Here is a 16351-nt window from a genome sequence, read left to right as displayed (position 1 = left end):
TAACGGAGAGAGTCAAGACAGAGGCCAGGACAGACGTTAGAGCAATCAAAGGAAGATCAACTGATGTATATAGATTTGTGGCTTTGGAAAAATTGGAAACAGCGGTTTGACTTAGTGACAGCCTGGGTGAGCGATTGAGGGAGGCCTGCAGAGGTGTGAAATATGGTGCTTAAGGGTCCATACTTAGAAGGTATAAGGACGAAATCCCTTAACTCCCCGAAATTGTTGCAACCACTGGCCCTTCTTGTCACAGAAACTGAGTGTGCCTCCTTTCAGTGGCTACTTCTGTAAGCTGTTTTCCCATCCACAGACCATGGCTCCTTGGCCTGAGTTGGAAAATGCCCAGCCTAACTCGGATAAGTACATCGAAGGGGTCGCCGGTCAGCAGTCCACCACACCCGCAAAAGGCAAGGAGACCGGCAAAAGTACGTGCCATCCCTCCAGCCCTGGGCTGGCCCCCTGGGAGGACACCAGGAGACCCAGACTTGGTGTCTCATTCCTCATCGTCTTCCCTGCTTGTTTGGGCAGATGACACCGACACCCCTGTCACCAAGATTGAACTTCTGCCCTCTTATTCTACCATGGCACTGATAGAGGAGCCCACAGTGGTGGAAGACCCCTGGAACCTGCCCGAGCTTCAGGACACGGGGATCAAGTGGTCAGGTAAACGAGGCCAGCCGGGGCAGGCGGGAGGGGGCTGCCCGTCGGCAAGGGATTGAGGTTACCAGCTTCACAGCGTCCCCTCCTTCGTGTCGGCCTCTCCTTTCCATTGTTTGAGCAAAAGTCCTGGCTAGGGGATGCCACCCAGCTTAAGAGTCAAGCATCCTGTGATGACCGGGGGATGTTTTTGTTCTTTCATTCGTTCATTCAACAAATGTGGGCCGGCACCAGGGTTATAACCAGGCCAGACCCTGCGCTGATCTTTATAATCTATTTTGTGCTGAACCAGGTCCCAGGTACTGTTCAGTGCTGCAGATGCAGCAGTAAATAGATGAGGCCCTGCCTCTGAGAGCCCCGGGGGTTGGGGGAGAGGAGTCCCCTCACCTAAATGTGGGCATCAGGGAAGGCTTGCAGAAGACAGACTCTACAGACAGAACAGCTGGGGTGCAGGCAAATGCTGTACTTCTTTTCCAGGCAGGGTGTGAGGTCTGTGCGGATCAGACAGCTGGGAGGGTAAAGGAGCTGGGAGGAGGTGAGAACCACTTGAACAGTGAGCGTCGAAAACAGCCACCAAGGAGGTAGCCTCCTGGGATGTATGAGGGCCCAAGCCGTCCCAGATGGAGTCTGATGGCTGCCTTGCGGCCACTTTGTAGAAAGTATTCTGTGCGGTTCTGAAGGTGCTTAGGACAGCCATCATCTCTGACCCCACGCTTACCAAGGGGCAAGTGCTCTTAACGGCTCAGCAGTGACCCGGGTTCAGCCCAGCACAAGCCTGTGCCCGGCTTGGCCTGTGTGTGCCCCAGGGCCCACGGGCCCCTCCTCCCAGAGCCAAAGGCTTTAGAGACATTTCACCACAGGTTTCAATTAAATGGAGTACGGTGGTAATTGCTTTGAAAACTGCAGCCGTGGACACATCCCATCTCTAGGTCTTGTGATCCATAAGATGACAGCTGCCTGGCTGGGAGGGGAGGTGGGGGAGTTCCGAGCTCATTGTCAAACTTCTCAGTGTTTCGGACACTAAAAGCCTCCATGCCTTTTCCCCTCCCCCAGAGAGAGACACCAAAGGGAAGATTCTCTGTGTCTTCCAAGGGATTGGGAAATTTATTTTACTTCTGGCATTTCTCTACTTCTTCGTGTGCTCCTTGGATGTCCTCAGCAGTGCCTTCCAGCTGGTTGGAGGTATGGATGGAAGAAGTCAAAGGTCTGGGTTGGGGGTGGTGTTCTCATTGAATTTGGTTTGGAAAGTCACAGCTCAGCAGGCCCCCTCCAGCTGCAGCCTCCTGGAGTATTTTAGGACTGGAAGCCACCTCAGATCATCTTGTGAAGTCATGCCCCCATTTTACAGAAAGGAAAACTGAGGCCCACGAAAGAGCTATGACTGGCTGGCTGAAGTGGCTTAGGCCAGAGCCAGGGCTAGAGCCAAGGCCAAGCGATCAGCTCCATGTGTTTGTCTAGGAACACTGGACAGGAAGCTGTTTGACCTAAAGGTTTATCTGAGGGATCCCTGCTGTCTTTGGGCTTCCCCACCTGAGGGGATTATTGAATAAGAGTGTTCTTAGGCTAAAGCCACTGCTAAAAGTCAAAGCTGGCCCTTTGCTGGAGAAGGATAGGGGTCCTGTGCTAGGGGATCTGCATTCAGAGCAGTTGCCTAAACACCTCCCACCACTGAGTGTGGCTGTGGAGGGTGAGGGGACCTGGAAGTGCAATCACCATACGCTTGGTCACCTGTGCATCCCTGATGGGTGACAACAGTAAGAGCCAACACTTTGAATGCCTACTGAAGTAGGCACTTCCAGGGGCATTGTCTTAAACATTCCATCCCAGAAGTCCTTCCCACTTACAGAGGAATAGGCCAAGGCTCAAGAAGGTCACCGCCCCGCACTGAGTTTCACAGCCATAATTGGCATAGTGGGATTTAAACTCAGATCTGGTGACATGGAAGACCATAGGTTTCTGCACCCCTTGGTGCCTTTCTTGAGAACTCATCTTTGTGACCTGGGAGAACTGGGAAAGTGTGAGGAGCAGACCGACTTGCTGGATGCCACTCTGGTCCCCCTGGTCCAAGGCAGCATCAGTAAGGGGCCTTGCACTCTATCTCAGACAAGTCATTCCACTCTCCATTCTCTGGGCCTCAGTCTTTTTTAACCAATGTATTGGAGGGTGGATTGATGGTCTCAGAGGCACATTCTCAAAAATGACACTCCCAGAATTCAATTATGGGCTAGGGCTAGGGGCTGGGGTCTAAGGGGGTAGATAGAAAAGAATGAGAAGATCCACTTGGGTAAATCTTTTGAATTGGGAATATATCCCAGAGACAAGAATGAGGGCATCAGGAGATGCACTGGCACTCATCGGGCCAAGTACAGAGTTGAGGCCATGTTCATGAAAAGAGAAGACTAGAAGGGGACTTGCTGATGAAAGTGGTTGAAGGATGGGAGGGTGTAGGGTTGAAGGAACAAGAGGAACAGGGGTGGATGGGGAACTAGGTCACAGAGGCAGAGTCAGGGCAGCAGAGAAGCCCGAGGAAGCAAGATGCCCAAGATAAAAGTCTGGAGGCTGGTACCTATGGCCAGCTGGTCTTGACCAGAGACTTCTGTTACTCAGCACCCACCTAACCCCCATCACGTGGCCATGGGTTTGTTTTTCAGGGAAGGTGGCCGGGCAGTTCTTCAGCAACAACTCCATCATGTCCAACCCTGTGGCGGGGCTGGTGATCGGGGTGCTAGTGACTGTCCTGGTGCAGAGTTCCAGTACCTCCTCGTCCATTGTCGTCAGCATGGTGGCCTCCTCATGTGAGTCCAAGAACCCATGAGCCCAGATAACATTTCAGGCATTTCCCTGTTCAGCTGGGGAGGCTGGGATTTACTCTGAATGTATCCGGGCTTATCACAATTACCTTCTTATCTTGTCTAACTATGATGTGTTCGGCTTAGATCATAGGCAGTCTCCTGTTTCCTTTCCCATGGCTGAGTCTGAAAATTGGCCCCAAAGCTTGAAGACTCAATTCTGAATTCTCTAGAACTGTGTTATCCTGTCCAGCAGCCACTAGCTACATGTGGCTATTTCATTTCATTTATTTATTTATTTTTTGCGGTACGTGGGCCTCTCACTGTTGTGGCCTCTCCCGTTGCGGAGCACAGGCTCCAGACACGCAGGCTCAGCGGCCATGGCTCACGGGCCTAGCCGCTCTGCGGCATGTGGGATCCTCCCGGACCGGGGCACGAACCCGCGTCCCCTGCATCGGCAGGCGGACTCTCAACCACTGCGCCACCAGGGAAGCCCCCTATTTAATTTTATTTAACCTTAAATTCAGCTGCTCAGCTGCAAGAGCTATATTTGAAGGGATCGGTAGTCATATGTGGCTAGCGGCTGCCATATTGGACCACATAGATTTAGAACATTTCCATCACCGCTGTCAGGGCTAAGAATAAAACCATGTAATCACATCACACACTGGCTTTGGGGCAACTGAGCTTGGGGAGCTGACGTTCCAAACTTGATCCTGTTCAACATTTGCCCTCGCTAAGTTGAGACAGACCCTCTGGGGTGGACAGTTTGAACTGGTTAATTTTCAGCCCAAACCAGCATTTTAGCTAAAATTAACTAGAACTTTTGGAGGCCAAATTAGAAAAAGTTATTCATTACTTCTTCAAAATTCTTTCATATGTTAGAACATGTGGCAATATATTAATTTTGTTAGAAAAAGAAATTATACTGCCATAAATTTGCCATAATAAATACACAAGTCCTTACACATTGTTTGTTGGTCTCTTTTAAGCTACCCTTGCATCTGTAATAGGGAGGACAGGGGAATTTAGAAAGAAACTTTTAAACTGGGGTCCACAAAAGGGCTTTATGGAGACTGTGAATTCCCTGTAATTAAGTGCTGAAATTTTTTTTATTTCACACTGTTTGATTTTATTTTTAATCCATAGGAATTAGAAATTGAAACTGAACAATATTTTACAGAAAGTAAAATTTTTTACTAATTTTTTTATTTTTTATTTTTTGGTACATGTGCATTTTTCTATAGTGAGCTGTCCAAGCTTTTGTCAGATTCACAGCGAGGTACAGACCCTAAAGAGGTTAAGAACTGATTTTTTAGGGGATTGCCAGCCTGAATGTGATCCGGCTTGCCTGGGGCCACACCAGGAACATGGCCAAGCTGCCTTCCTCAACTTACTAACTTGATAACTTACTCTTTTCCACCCTCCAGTGCTGAACGTGCAGGCTGCCATCCCCATTATCATGGGGGCCAACATTGGGACCTCCATCACCAACACCATTGTGGCGCTCATGCAGGCAGGAGACCGGAGTGAATTCAGAAGGTAGGAGGCTCAGCATCAGCCTTTGCCACCGCCCGTTGGGGTTGACCAGGTTGTCCTAACTACCGTTAACATTAGAGCATGTTTCTTATCCCTAGACCTCTTTAGAAATGGACACAGTGGAGTATGGCTGGGGTTGGGATCACATACTTATCAGTTGATTAAACTCAGCTCCCTGATATGCAGGGCTGGGATAATAGTATCTATCACTGCCATGTTGTCTAAAGGAGTTAACACAGTCATACAGATAAATGCTTATCAAGGTGCCTGGCACACAGTCAGGGCTGCCTGAATACAAGTCCTCCTAGAAGCTTGACCTGTGGTGTAAAACAAGGCCAATTAGAATAGGATTTACTATCTCACTTAGAAATAATTATTACCTCCTAAAGCTTCCATTTTTGGCCAGCTCAACCCATGCCACTTTTTCTTCTTCACTCACATGCCAATAAAAGGCAACATAGAGCCTTTGTGAATGTGTAAGATCTAAAAATGGGGTAGGATAAATACAGGCAAAGGAAACCCTTTTCTTCCAAAAGTTTCATGTGAAAATTAAGCACATTTCCCAGCCTCTCTTCTAACTGGTGATGGGCTTTTTCCACAGCTTGTTAAAATAGAGAAGCAATCCCCATCCAAAAAAACCAGACACTCTAAATTGAAAAAAATATGTGCCCCAAATGGTCATATCATCATTATTTACCAAGATATGGAAGCAACCTAAATGTCCATCAAGACATGAGTGGAAGAGTGATGTGCACACGCACACTCACACACACACACACACACACACACAATGGAATACTTCTCAGCCACAAAAAAAGAAAGAGATTTTGTCATTTGCAGCAACATGGATGGACTTGGAGGGCATTTTGCTAAGTGAAATAAGTCAGACAAAGAAAGACAAATACTATATGATATCACTTATATGTGAAATCTAAAAAATACAACAAACCAGTGAATATAACAAAAAAGAAGCAGATTCACAGATATGAGAACAAACTAGTGGTTACCAGTGGGGAAAGGGAAGGGAGAGGGGCAAGATAGGAGTAGGGGAGTAAGAGGCACAAACTATTAGATATAAAAGAACCTGGAAGGACGTATTGTGGGGAATATAGCCAATATTTTATAAGAGCTATAAATGGAGTATAACCTTTAAATATTGTGAATCACTGTATTGAACACCTGTAGCTAATATAATATTGTACACCAACTATACTTCAACTGTGGCATCAGACATCTGTGGCATCAGACAAATGACTGGTTGGCTGGGGCTCAGCTAACACCATCCCTCATCCATGGGTGGCAGTGGATGTCCTCAAAGACATTCATTTTCCCTCAACCATGGCTAAAGTCTGGACCCTGAAGAAATGTTCTGAGGTCTAAATAATAATACACATTACCCAGGGTGTTTGCTAATTTGATCTTCTCAAGGAGCTAAGCAGACTTTTCTCTGCCCCATTTTATTAATATAGGAACACAAAGAGGTTAAGTAACTTCACTGAGGGGCATAGCTGGGACTCGATCCAGGTTTTCTTATTGGAAATTTTGGGTTCTTTTCACTGTTACGCTAATTTTTACCTCTGGATGTATAAATATACGATCTATGGAAGTGCCTGCACATAGGAATATAATTGGCTTAGCTCACCCCCTGTTTGGGATATTTAAATAGATTGCTTTCAGTAACATCTTTGGAAATGTGTATTATTCTTTTCTGGTAATTTTTTCCTGGATAGATTACTGTATCAAACACACCTATAAGGCTCTTTAAACATTTTGCCAAACTACAAAGAAATATTTGTATCACTTTGCATCAGCAGTGTATGAAAATGTCTTAAATCACCCTCTCCAGGAAGAATAAGTTAACTTTGTAAAATATTGTAAAATATTAGTTAAAATGGTATGTGAAAATTTGTACGTGCAAATAAATAAATTGCAAATTTCTTTTATTACTGGTGAGGTTAAGCATTTCCCCCTACATGTTTAATAGCTTCTGTCCCTTCATGTCCCATCTTCTATTTGTTTTGGGTATTTCTTGACATGCAGAGTTTTTTTAAAGGAACATTTTTTCATTGAGGGGAAAAAAAACTATAGAGTTTTTTTTTAATCTGGAGATAGGTAAGATGGAATTCAGAGGGAATCAGTGAACCTTCTCCGGTAGATGCAAATTGTAGTATATATTAGCTTTGTTTTCTGTAGAGACTGTTCAAATATTTGATCAAAGTCTCAAGATCTTACAGTTAAGAATTCAGTTGTGTAGAAGGCTCTGATAACCTTCATACTGGCCCCCGCCTTTCCAAAATGAAGGTCATCTTCCATATGTATGATTTGAAACTGGTCTTGATGAAGTTTTCTCAAACAGTGCTCCATGAACTAATAATTGCAGCCAAAACACATCTAGTTCCCTTTTCCCCAAGCAGAGCAAACTGTGTACTGTCTGATCTGGTGGGAAAGGTTCTGCCGGACAGTGGGAGACAAGGGTCCTGGACCCAGTGCTTCTGCAGTGGTCTTCAATTCCTGCGTGCTCGCTGGCCTTCAGTTTCCTCATCTGTTGAATGGGGATCTTCATACCACTCACTTTGGGGATTGCTGTGAGAACAAAAGTGAGACTGTACACCTCTATGCACTCAGATAGGTGGCACCTGGCCAGTGATACAAGTGATGACCTGCCTAGATGGTGCCCAGTCGCTTGTTGACTAATCTGGCTCGGGATGGGGTTCGCCTCCTGCAGGGCCTTTGCAGGGGCCACCGTCCATGACTTCTTCAACTGGCTCTCTGTGTTGGTGCTTCTGCCTCTGGAGGCTGCCACCCATTACCTGGAGCACCTGACCAACCTGGTAGTGGAATCCTTCAACTTCAAGAATGGAGAGGATGCCCCGGAGCTTCTGAAAGTTATCACAGATCCCTTCACGAAGCTCATTATCCAGGTAACTCGCCTTCCTGCAGAGAGGGAAAGGCCCCAACACCCTCCCCTGCTCCCCCCTCACCGGGCTGGGGTGGAAGAGATGGATGAGGGTCTGTAAAAACTGCCCTTTGGCTGCCTCTGAAAAAAGCCAAGGGAGGCAGAACTTCAGGGACACCCAATGAGATGGAGTCATTGGCCTTTATTATCTCCTTAATTTCAACAAGTGTATCATCTTTATTAGGATGGGGGCAGGTGGCGGGGGTGAGCGCTTCTCTAGACTCAAGGACTCTCTACTGGACACCTGGGTGCTTTGTTCCCACTACTGGCCTCAGCACCCGTGGGCTCACTGATTCAAGTAGCACCCTGCTCCCAGCCAAAGAGGAAGAGTTTACTGCCTTTCCTTCCATCTCACCCCTCTGCTCACTAGGGTCTGTCCATATTATTGAAATAAATGAAAGGAGGCTTTGTGGATGTTGCCTTGGGGAGAAGGAGCCAGTTTGGACCTTGCCCTCTCACTCTTACCTTCTGTTTTTCTTCTGTCATTCAGTCATCTGATGAATATCTACTGCATGCTTCTTAGATACGGGTTCATTGTTCATACAATCATTCATTTATTGAACACCCACTGACATCTGGGTGCTGTGCTCTGCCCTGAGAGTGCAGATAGAGTGAGTCCCAGCTCACGCCTTCAGTGCAGTTCACACCCTCACAGTCCGGTTCACATCCTCAGCTCCTTTTAACAGCTTAACATCTGTCCCACATCAGTTCTGAGAACGTGCTGACTCTCTTCTGTCCATTGCTTTCCTCAGCTGGATAAAAAAGTTATCAACCAAATTGCAATGAATGATGAAACAGCCAAAAACAAGAGTATGATCAAGATTTGGTGTAAAACTTTTACCAGCATGGTAAGTTTCTGAGAATATTGCTGGGTGGGTGAACGCTTGCATCTGTACTTGATAAAGCAAGATCTTGCATTTAGATTGGGCATATAAAAGGTAAGGGGAAAGAAAAATCAGGGATTCCTGAAAAATCAAAACTAGCCAGTGAGAATCCTTAAGTCCTTGAATGCTAGATGGGATGGACAGACATTATACAGTAGGACAGACAGAACCAGCCCACATCATGGACCCATTATTCCTGGCTTGTTATTCTCATGTCTCCTGGCTTACCTCTGGCTGCCTCCTTGCTTGCATTTATGGAGGGACCCATGGAAGCAATTCATCATACTTACGGTGCACGAATTGTTATGGGTCTCCCCTGACGCCTCGCATTTCCTGCCATTCCCCACCAGAAATGAGTGTTATGGACTATACATAGCATTTCTCATGTTTGCCACCCAGACTGAGAGGAATGTCACCGTCCCCTCGCCTGACAACTGCACCTCTCCTTCCCTCTGTTGGACGGATGGCTTGCACACCTGGACCATCAAGAACGTGACCCACCAGGAGAACATTGCCAAGTGTGAGTGAAACTCACAGAGCGTCAGCTGCCAGGACAGGCTGTCTGGGGTGATGATAGGTGTTGCCTCTCTGTGCGGAGCCCCAGTAAGTGAAGGAAAGAAGGGCAGTGAGATTCATTGAACACCAGTCCTACACTGGCCAATAAGCTGTGAGCTTTCACAGCAGAGGAAACTAAGGCTTAGGGACAGGGGACAGGCCCAAGGTCCCCCCGTAAGGGGCAGAACTAGGACTTGGTATTCAGTTCCTCTGGCAGTTCCAGACGGATTCAGAACTCCTCAACAGATACCAGAGTGGTCCTTCTATGTGCTTCAGTATCCCTTTGGCAGTACCTCTAGGGAGATGACAGCCTGATTTGAAGGAGATGTGGGGCACACACAGAACACATTCACCCTCAAGTCATGAGTCCCTACGGTACAGCAGGCCCCATATAGCAGGGCTATAGCACTGAACAAAGCAGTGTGCTTGCATGATGCTCCAGTTCTTTAAGAAGCTATACTGTTGCCTCTGGACTCTTTTACGGCCCTGACATTAGTTCTTCTAATTATTTATTCCTTATATACCCATTTGCGTATCTCTGCTTCTCCTCCTCTCCGTGCACCCCACATTAATTCTGAGCCATATACCTTAATACTCCAGGTGTGCTTTACCTCACAGAATCAAGTGAACGTATCACCTCCCATGTTCTAGGTTCTATACATCCATTGATATAAGCATGTTTTTCTGGAATCATCATGGGGACACACAGGGATTTTTAAAAAACACACAGAGTTTGATAATTAACAATAGCTCCCACTCTGACTTGCCCATCCTACCCCACCTTGCTCCTCAAATACTTTGTGGTAGGCATCCTCATTATCATGAGTAAAACACAACATGGGATTTAGAGGCAGAAGAATGGGGCTGGAAACCTGGGTCTGCCCCTGGATTTCACTACATCTTCACCCTCATGAGATCCCATCGGCCAGAACATAGCCTCAGGGCTACACTTAGCTGCAAGGGAGGCTGGAAAGTGTGGTCTTTATTCTGGGCTGCCTTGCTGTGTGTCAAGCTGACAACCAGGATTCTGTTACTCTGAGACGGAAGGATGCTGGGGAATAAGTAGCAATCTGTGGCTGTCAAGGGTTCCATGCCCTCCTAACGAGGGCATTCTGTGGTCTCTCCAGGCCAGCACATCTTCGTGAATTTCAACCTCCCGGATGTTGTCGTGGGCACCATTCTGCTGGTAGTCTCCCTGCTGGTCCTCTGTAGCTGCCTGGTCCTAATTGTCAAGCTCTTGGGCTCTGTGCTCAGGGGGCAGGTAGCTGTTGTCATCAAGAAGACCATCAACACTGGTAAGCACACTGCCCCCCATTCTGGACCTTCTAGGGGATAGTGTGTCACTGTGGTCCCTCCAGGGGCGCTCCTTTTGATTCTCCTCTAGCAGTGGCCTCTGCATGGAGTTTCTCTCTGGGCTTTGATAAGTTGCGGAAGTTAAGATGCCACTCACCCTTGAATCTTCCTTAGTGTCTTGGGTGGAGCCTGGGAAGAAGGCACAAGCTTCCATCAGATGTTTGCAAGGTCCTGAGAGAGAGCCAGTTCATATCCAGAGAGCTGTGAGATAGGCCTTCCTTCCTGGCAGTTTCCCTGTTTGCCCAGGACTTTACTGGGTCTGTCAGGATACCTTAGGAAAAGGTTAACAGAAGTCCACTATGGTCCCTACTTCCCTTCGACTCTTGGGAAGAAAATGTGGTTCTGGATAAATACGTCAGCATTTTGAGGCAGGCAGTCAGACTCCATTGCTGAGAATGGCATCCTGGCCAATGAAAATATACCCTGTAAACTCTCCCTGTGAAATGGGGCCGAGGATATCTACTTCTCAGGGTTGTCATGAGGGTGAGCTGAGTACCCGTGCCCTGGATGCTTGCCGGCCGTGCGGGGCCTGATCCTGTGCTGGTGGTGCCGAGGGTGGGGTCTATAGGGCTTCCAAGCTGCTTCATATCCTCACTGCTCTTTTAGGTGGAAACAAAGGTGGAGGGTATGCAGCTTTGGGAGACCAGGACAGGAGGAAAGATAGAGGTCTGAATGCTCCAAGTGCTTTGTCGTTATTCAGCTGCTGTAGCAAATTCTTGTAGGCTGGGTGGCTTAAACAACAGAAATTTAGTTTTTCACAGTCCTGGAGACTGGGAGGTCCATGGTCAGGGTGCCAACACAGTTGGGTTCTGGTGAGGACCCACTTCCTGGTTTACAGATGGCCGCCTCCTCAGTGTGTCCTCACATGGAAGAGAGAGTGGAGAGGAAGCAAGCTCAGCCTTCTGTAAGGGTACTAATCCACTCATGAGGACTCCAACCTCATGACCTAATCACCTCCCAAAGACCTCACTTCCTAATACAATCACATTAGGGGGTCAGGGTTTCAACATATGAATTGCGGGAGGGGGGAACGACACAAACATTCTGTCCATAACAGATGGGTTCAGCATTTAGAACTCCAGTGAAATGTATTTTTGTCTTCATAACATGTACCCACATCCTTGGTTCTACCATCTGAATATGCAAGGTGAAAGGATGCTGAAAATCCAATCTGCAATTTCAGACTTGGTATGGGGTGGGGAGGATTTTACACAACTTGGTATGGGGTGGGGAGGATTTTACACAACCTCAACCTCTGGCCAAGCCGTGCCCCCTGGGTCCTGTGGAGATGCCAGCTGGGCCTCCAACCCATGCCTTCCCCAGAAGGATTGTGACGCATCTCTTATCCTCTGCATTCCAGATTTCCCTTTCCCCTTTGCCTGGGTGACTGGCTACCTGGCCATCCTTGTGGGGGCAGGAATGACCTTCATCGTTCAGAGCAGCTCTGTGTTCACGTCTGCTATGACCCCTCTGATCGGTGAGTTTCTCCCTGGGTCTCCCTCTGGCCAACATTACCATCTTCTGTCATCCTCTGGGACTAATGCTGTGGGCTTTGTATTTTCACCCCCCCCCCCCGCCAGGTATCGGTGTGATATCCATTGAGAGGGCATATCCACTCACGCTGGGCGCCAACATCGGTACCACCACCACCGCCATTTTGGCCGCCTTAGCTAGCCCAGGCAGTACTTTGAAGAGCTCGCTCCAGGTCAGGAAATGCTGCATGGGGCAGGGGCTCTGTGGGTGGGATCCAACCCTATCCATGGTCTTGTAAGCAGATGGTGTTTAACCAAGAAACCAAGCCAGGCTTTTCTCTGTTATGTCCAAAACTGTGATGTGGAGAAGCCGCGGAGAGACAGATTTGAGAACAAAGCCATCTACTCTTTAGAGTGGTAGTCAGACTCCCATCACCAGTGGTTGTTTAGACAAAGGTGGGGTGGCCATTTTACTAGAGGTGGAATGGGTATTCAGGAAGCATAGATACCACTTCCCGTCTCCTTGCCCTCCTCTTGGTGGACTCTGACTGGGCGCTGGGAGGTCACCTGTGTCTTGAGCCTGGCATTGAGAAGAATCAGGGGGACCTGCCTTGCCTGGATCAACTAGATGCCCTTGGGCAAGATGACCTTTGGTGTTTGAATCACTGTGCCACCATTTACACATGAAGTGCCCTTAGGTGACCTAACGTTTGAGCATCAATTCCCTCGTCTGAAAAACGGGAACCATAATCCCTAGCTCATTAGGATTATTATAAGGATCTGATGAGGCACTGTCTAAAGCCATGCTGTTGATAGAAATATAGAGTGAGTATAGAATATGTGAACCACCCACGGAATCTGAAATTTTTTAGTAGCCACAGTTTCGAAAGGTAAAAAAGGAACAGGGAGATTAATTTTAATAATGTGTTTGATTGAACCCATTATCATTTCAACATGTAATTGATCTAAAAATATGGTGATATTTTACATTCCTTTTTGGACGAAGTCTTTGAAATCCAGTGTGTATTTTATGCTTATGCCACATCTCAATGGATCGTGGCTAATGTATCCTACAGGGCTGGTCCGAAGCTCTTAGCATCATGCTTGGTACCTGGTGGGCACACCTAGCAAAGTGCAAAGTGCATGGCCTCTGGAGACAGGCTACCTGGGTTTGAATCTCATCTCCCACCTGTGTGACTCTAGGAAAATAGCTTGACCTCTTGGTGCCTCAGTTTCCTCCTACATGAAATGGAGATAATGTTGCCAACTCAGGGTATTTTTTGTGGATTGAAGTAATCCATAAAAGTGCTTGGAATTGTCACCTCCCCCATAGTAAGCGCTCTATAAACATCAGCTGCTGCTGCTATTATCTTTATTAACTGTAGCCATCTTTCCTTGTCTCTCCCCTCCCTGAAATAGGGCCACTGAGCCAAGAAAGCCAGCTATCTGGCACACCTTTCCTTCTGCCCCACCAGCTCTTCACTGCTCAGCTGGAAGCAGCAGTGTCAAGGCACTGGGTGGCAGCGGGCACATTCATGAAGTTCATTGTTAGATTTGGCCTAAAGGACTTCAGGCCCTGAAAACTGAACTGTGATTCAGCCTGTCACCTCCCTTGCCCTCCCTCGCCCTCCCTCCCTTACGCCCCCACCAGACACGTAGTAGGACCTCAGGTAATATGGGTCCCACTCTGGGCTGAGCTATGAAGACGAGGAAGACTCAGGCCTCCGCTGCTAGATGACGCCCTCTTCTCCCCGACCCCACTGTGCAGCAGACCCGTTCACCTGTCCAACCTCTTGCGTTTCAGATTGCCCTGTGCCACTTTTTCTTCAACATCTCAGGCATCTTGCTGTGGTACCCAATCCCGTTCACCCGCCTGCCCATCCGCCTGGCCAAGTGGCTGGGCAGCATCTCAGCTAAGTACCGCTGGTTTGCCGTCTTCTACCTGGTCACCTTCTTCTTCCTGATCCCTCTGGCAGTGTTTGGCCTCTCGCTGGTGGGCTGGCCAGTGCTGGTGGGTGTGGGAGCGCCCATCATCTTTGTGGTCTTTCTGGTGGTGGCGGTCGGGCTCCTGCAGTCCCGCTACCCGCGCGTCCTGCCCCAAAAGCTCCATAACTGGAACTTCCTGCCGCTGTGGATGCACTCGCTGAAGCCCTGGGACAAGCTCATCACCATGTTCACCGGCTCCTGCCAGAGCCTCTGCTGCCGTGTCTGCTGTCTGCTGTGTGGCTGCCCCAACTGCTGCCGCTGCAGCAAGTGCTGCCGCGACAGCACGTACTGCCGCGGCAGCAAGTACTGCTGCTGCAGGAAGTGCTGCCGCTGCAGCAAGTGCTGTGAAGACCTGCAGGAGGTGCAGGACGTCCCCATTAAGTCTCCCGAGGCTTTTGCTAACATGGCCATGGACAAAGAGGCCCAGGACAGGGTCCCCAAGTCCGAGGTGGATGCCTCGGGCACCAAAACCATTTCCAGCATCACAGCCTTGTAGGTAGGAGCTGCCTGGAGGCCGGAGGAGGACCCCACCTCCACCTCTTCCTCCACCTCGGGAGGATTTGTTCCCCGTTGAGAAATGACATCCGTCCCGACTCTCATTCCCTGGCCCAGCGTATCAGCCCGCACAGTAGTTTCATCTCAGCCCCATGCTCCCTGGGTCTTCCAGGCCTGGAAAGGCACAGAGCAACACTGAAAGAGAATTAGATAGTGAAACCTGGCCAGAGAGGTGGTCACACCCGCTGCCACACACAGCTGGGTTGGTCAGTAGGACTTTTTTTCAGACCATCCCCTTGCAAAGGAAAAGCCCCAAGGGAGGAATTGATGGCAGCTTCTTTGTCAAAGGCACATATACACGTACACTTTTCTTTATTATGATCCAGCTCAGACTTCTCTGTTTTACCAAAGACCAGCTTCAACCAAGAGCAGTAGCCCCATGTGTCCCAGAGCAGCCCGATTCAGGGGAAATGGTGTAATTGTCGGGGACTTGGGTGAAGACCATAGATGTGGGCCTTTCCCCCTTCTCAGTGCTCCCCACGTCCCCTGTCAGGGTTTTCTCACCCGGGCAGGGAGGGTTAGTCCCAGTAGTTTACCTGCTGTGCCCTCAAGTTTCCAGGATGGGAGCCACATCTGAGCTACAGAGAGGGTCTCAGAGAGCTTTGGCTCACCCGGCGCTCCAGTCATAAGAAGAGAGTGGTCCTATCCCTGAGCTGGCAGATGGAGGATGAGAGCTGGGAAATGGGGAACGTTTGGGGGAGATGTTTCATCTGCCACAAAGGCCTCGGGTGCTTCTGAACCTGGCTAATTTAGAAACCAAATTGGCAGACTTTCTGGCTAAAGCTTAGTGCTGATAAAAATCATCCCTGCTGAGTCTTTCGGAATAAGATATGCAGGTTCTGAGTCCCCTCCACTGTGCCCCCTTGAATCATAGGAAGCACCTGAGCATGGAACAGCTCTGTGCCTCTCTCTGTCCTGTGCAAGATGACTGTCTGGGTCAGCTTTCGGTGATCAACTTCTGTCCATACATCCACCCACCTGTCCACCCATCTAAGCCAGGACCTCTTTCCCAGCATTCTCCCATACTCCCATAGATAGAAGAACTTTAATTTTCTGCCCTCTCTCCATGCCTGCAAAGCTCAAAACTGAGGGCAGAAACCAGGGCACGTCATCAAGTGGCAGTGGGGTCCTTGTGTGTCTGTGGGACCAAGAAGTGTGCTCCTTCTGGTCCCAGATGCCCTCTCTGTGCCTTCAAGAAGCCCCTGTGGTATGTACACCTCCTCTTTCCCTTGCTTCTCATCCTCAACAACCCCAGGTCTCCCCAGAGACTGAGTGAGCTTCAACCAAGTCTGGGAAAAGGGGTCAGTGCAGACGTGCTCCCAGATCCTAGCTTCTCCATCACTCTCATAGGTTGTAGTACCAAACTGAGCCTTCCCCTGACCTTCCCTGTGTAGATACGGATTCCCAAACAGAGCCATTGATACTCTATATTTATACTCATGCAATGTATAGCATTTTTCCTAAGTTATATAGTAAATAGTTCTGTGATTTGTGTCCTGAAGCGCTCTCATTTGGAAACAAGGCTGGCTTCTACTAAGAAAGACCAACTTTGTACATTTCCTAATCCTGCCTTTTAAACTGCTTCTGCAGCCACAGCCGTGTCAC

At 48.5% G+C, this 16351-nt stretch overlaps 1 protein-coding gene across 1 annotated transcript; it reads left to right on the top strand.

The window, feature by feature from the left end:
• Positions 1 to 313: 313 nt before the first annotated feature.
• SLC34A2 (solute carrier family 34 member 2) lies at positions 314 to 14687 on the top strand. The gene is made up of 12 exons (XM_027102808.1): positions 314 to 425; positions 529 to 663; positions 1711 to 1839; positions 3309 to 3452; positions 4877 to 4988; positions 7711 to 7906; positions 8694 to 8789; positions 9225 to 9345; positions 10508 to 10675; positions 12094 to 12210; positions 12314 to 12438; positions 14010 to 14687. Exons 1-12 carry the CDS (start codon positions 314 to 316, stop codon positions 14685 to 14687), a joined length of 2133 nt encoding a protein of 710 aa, XP_026958609.1.
• The last annotated feature ends 1664 nt before the right edge of the window (positions 14688 to 16351 follow it).

The sequence above is a fragment of the Aethalodelphis obliquidens genome, unplaced genomic scaffold (assembly GCF_003676395.1).
Source record: "Aethalodelphis obliquidens isolate GAN/ISIS:26980383/991018 unplaced genomic scaffold, ASM367639v1 scaffold6, whole genome shotgun sequence".
In the NCBI taxonomy this organism is placed as follows: domain Eukaryota; kingdom Metazoa; phylum Chordata; class Mammalia; order Artiodactyla; family Delphinidae; genus Aethalodelphis; species Aethalodelphis obliquidens.
This window is presented reverse-complemented; position numbering and strand designations above follow the sequence as displayed.

What these genes read in the sequence shown, in the direction of transcription:
- SLC34A2 (XM_027102808.1), top strand. Translation starts at nt 314, where the DNA reads ATGGCTCCTTGGCCTGAGTTGGAAAATGCCCAGCCTAACTCGGATAAG. An exon ending in GTAAAACTTTTACCAGCATG is followed by an intron (nt 8,790 to 9,224) that starts GTAAGTTTCTGA and finishes TTTGCCACCCAG; the next exon opens with ACTGAGAGGAATGTCACCGT. An exon ending in TGCTATGACCCCTCTGATCG is followed by an intron (nt 12,211 to 12,313) that starts GTGAGTTTCTCC and finishes CCCCCCCGCCAG; the next exon opens with GTATCGGTGTGATATCCATT.